Source organism: Amphimedon queenslandica, unplaced genomic scaffold (genome assembly GCF_000090795.2).
Source record: "Amphimedon queenslandica unplaced genomic scaffold, v1.1 AMPQUscaffold_13152, whole genome shotgun sequence".
NCBI classification, from domain to species: Eukaryota; Metazoa; Porifera; class Demospongiae; order Haplosclerida; family Niphatidae; genus Amphimedon; species Amphimedon queenslandica.
Genome location: NW_003546612.1, coordinates 92,256 through 94,215, shown reverse-complemented (window position 1 = coordinate 94,215; position 1,960 = coordinate 92,256). Strand labels below are relative to the sequence as shown.

The 1,960-nt window shown below is 32.9% G+C and overlaps 1 protein-coding gene across 1 annotated transcript; it reads left to right on the top strand.

Moving 5' to 3' along the window:
* The first annotated feature begins 10 nt into the window (after window positions 1-10).
* Window positions 11-1,954, top strand: LOC109584901 (uncharacterized). The gene is made up of 8 exons (XM_020000811.1): window positions 11-65; window positions 112-332; window positions 408-450; window positions 509-742; window positions 790-1,176; window positions 1,262-1,513; window positions 1,604-1,713; window positions 1,760-1,954. Exons 1-8 carry the CDS (start codon window positions 29-31, stop codon window positions 1,868-1,870), a joined length of 1,395 nt encoding a protein of 464 aa, XP_019856370.1. The 5' UTR covers window positions 11-28; the 3' UTR covers window positions 1,871-1,954.
* Window positions 1,955-1,960: the final 6 nt, after the last annotated feature.

The following is a 1,960-nucleotide window of genomic DNA, read 5'->3' as shown; positions in this document are numbered from 1 at the left end:
AGGACAGGCACACCCTTTTTTCTGCAAGATGCTCAGGATGTTGCTTCTTTTTCTTACATTTACAAGTGGGTGCCTATAGAGATTAATAGAGTGATTGTGGTCTGTTTTTAGGTGTTTTGTCTTGTAAGGTTGGGAATGATGCTAGTCTTAGTATTTACAGAGAGACATTTCCTGGAGGAAAGTGGTTCCTCAGTACTCTTAGTCCAGCAACATGTTCTAGATCATTTTATGACTACAACATCTCGTTTTATACCAGTAGCCTGAATATTGGTTCAACTTATAATGTCACTTTGGCTATTTGGAAACAAGTTGGTTCAAAGACCTATGAAAAGGTAGTTGAAATAAGAATATAATATGCATTTAAATTTTAATATTCATTTAAATTATGCATACTGGTATGTATCTAGGACCCTGCTACAATACAACATTATACTTATACCCACACCAATAGTAAGTAAATCAAACAAAACAGTCAGACCCCATGTATGAAACCATCTTTTTATTTTAGATCGACGTAAAAAAAGAGCTACACTAAATACAGCTCCATTCAGTTCAGCAGTTGGTATACGCAAAGGAAGCTTCGTTGGAGCATACCTATATACTACTGCTAATGCATTACCTATTACTGGAATAAGATATACATCTCGTATAGGAGCATGTGTGTCAAAAAATTCAGCATCAGCGACTACAATAACTTGTAGTTTTAACCATTATTATGTAGTACATGCTGAAGCTGATGTTGGTAAGTTGATCTACATTTATTATAGATAAATTATTTGATCTAACCAGTTAAAGTTGACTGTGGTGCTCCACCATCAGTTCTTAATGCTACATACTCTCAATTGGATAATGATACAGAATATGGAGCTAGAGTTCAATACAACTGTAGTACTGGATATAATATTAATGGAAATGATACTATATCATGTCTACTGAATGCATCATGGTCTTCACCAACTCCATCTTGTTCAATAGTAAACTGTGGTAATCCTGGTGAACCAGCTAATGGATATACTAATGATAATGTATTCACTAACTTCACTTCTAATAGCAATCAATACAACTATGGAACTACTGTTAGTTTTAACTGTAATCCTGGATATGGTTTAGTAGGAGTATCAACATTAACATGTACTGCTACTGGTCAATGGAGTAATAACATTCCCCTTTGCATAGGTAAGCAAGGTTACATCAAGAGATGCATAGAACAGTTCATTTACATCACTATCCTTTACCATAAATAATATCAATGTTTTAATAGCTACTACAAGATCGTCATCATCATCAGTAAACTCAGCCACTACACTAAGCACAAGTTCTTCTGTCATGCCCACCACTTCAGTTGATGGTAGTAATAATTTGTTAGTTATTGGTGGAGTCATTGGTGCAATGTTGCTTATTTTACTAATACTAATAGTTGCTATTCCGTTGATAGTTTTATTAGTAGCAAGATCAAAAAGGAACTCTCGTGAACTAAATGATCCTGCTACTACAAATCTTATAAATCCAATAAGTAAGAAATTTTATGAATAAGTCCAATATTTAATTTTGATTTTTATAATTTTTTCAAACTTATATAATTCAATGCCAAATGATTCAAAAGCTGCTCCATCTGAAGAACATTCAACTTCAGACTATGATGATCCTGCTTTAACTTTAAAGCATGAGTCAGTACCGCTACTGTACTCTGAATTAGAATCTTTAAAAAATGAGGTGCTCTTTATAAAATTTGAATCATGTTATTATTGATCATTAATAGGATGACAACAAGTATCCAACTGAGGAAGTGTATGACAATGAGAATATTTCCAATGTGGTCCTACCTCATCCAATTTATTTGGATGTATGTGTATCTAATAAAAAGATTTAATTTACATTAGAAAATGAGTGTAAAACTGTACCAAAATTTAATGCTTGCAAACTTGTCAGTACTAACACTATTATAAGCTTGTTATTGTTA

Coding starts and splice junctions, on each gene's coding strand:
- LOC109584901 (XM_020000811.1), top strand. CDS start 29: ATGCTCAGGATGTTGCTTCTTTTTCTTACATTTACAA. Junction 66..111: donor TCTTTTTCTTACATTTACAA/GTGGGTGCCTAT, acceptor GTCTGTTTTTAG/GTGTTTTGTCTTGTAAGGTT. Junction 743..789: donor ACATGCTGAAGCTGATGTTG/GTAAGTTGATCT, acceptor TGATCTAACCAG/TTAAAGTTGACTGTGGTGCT.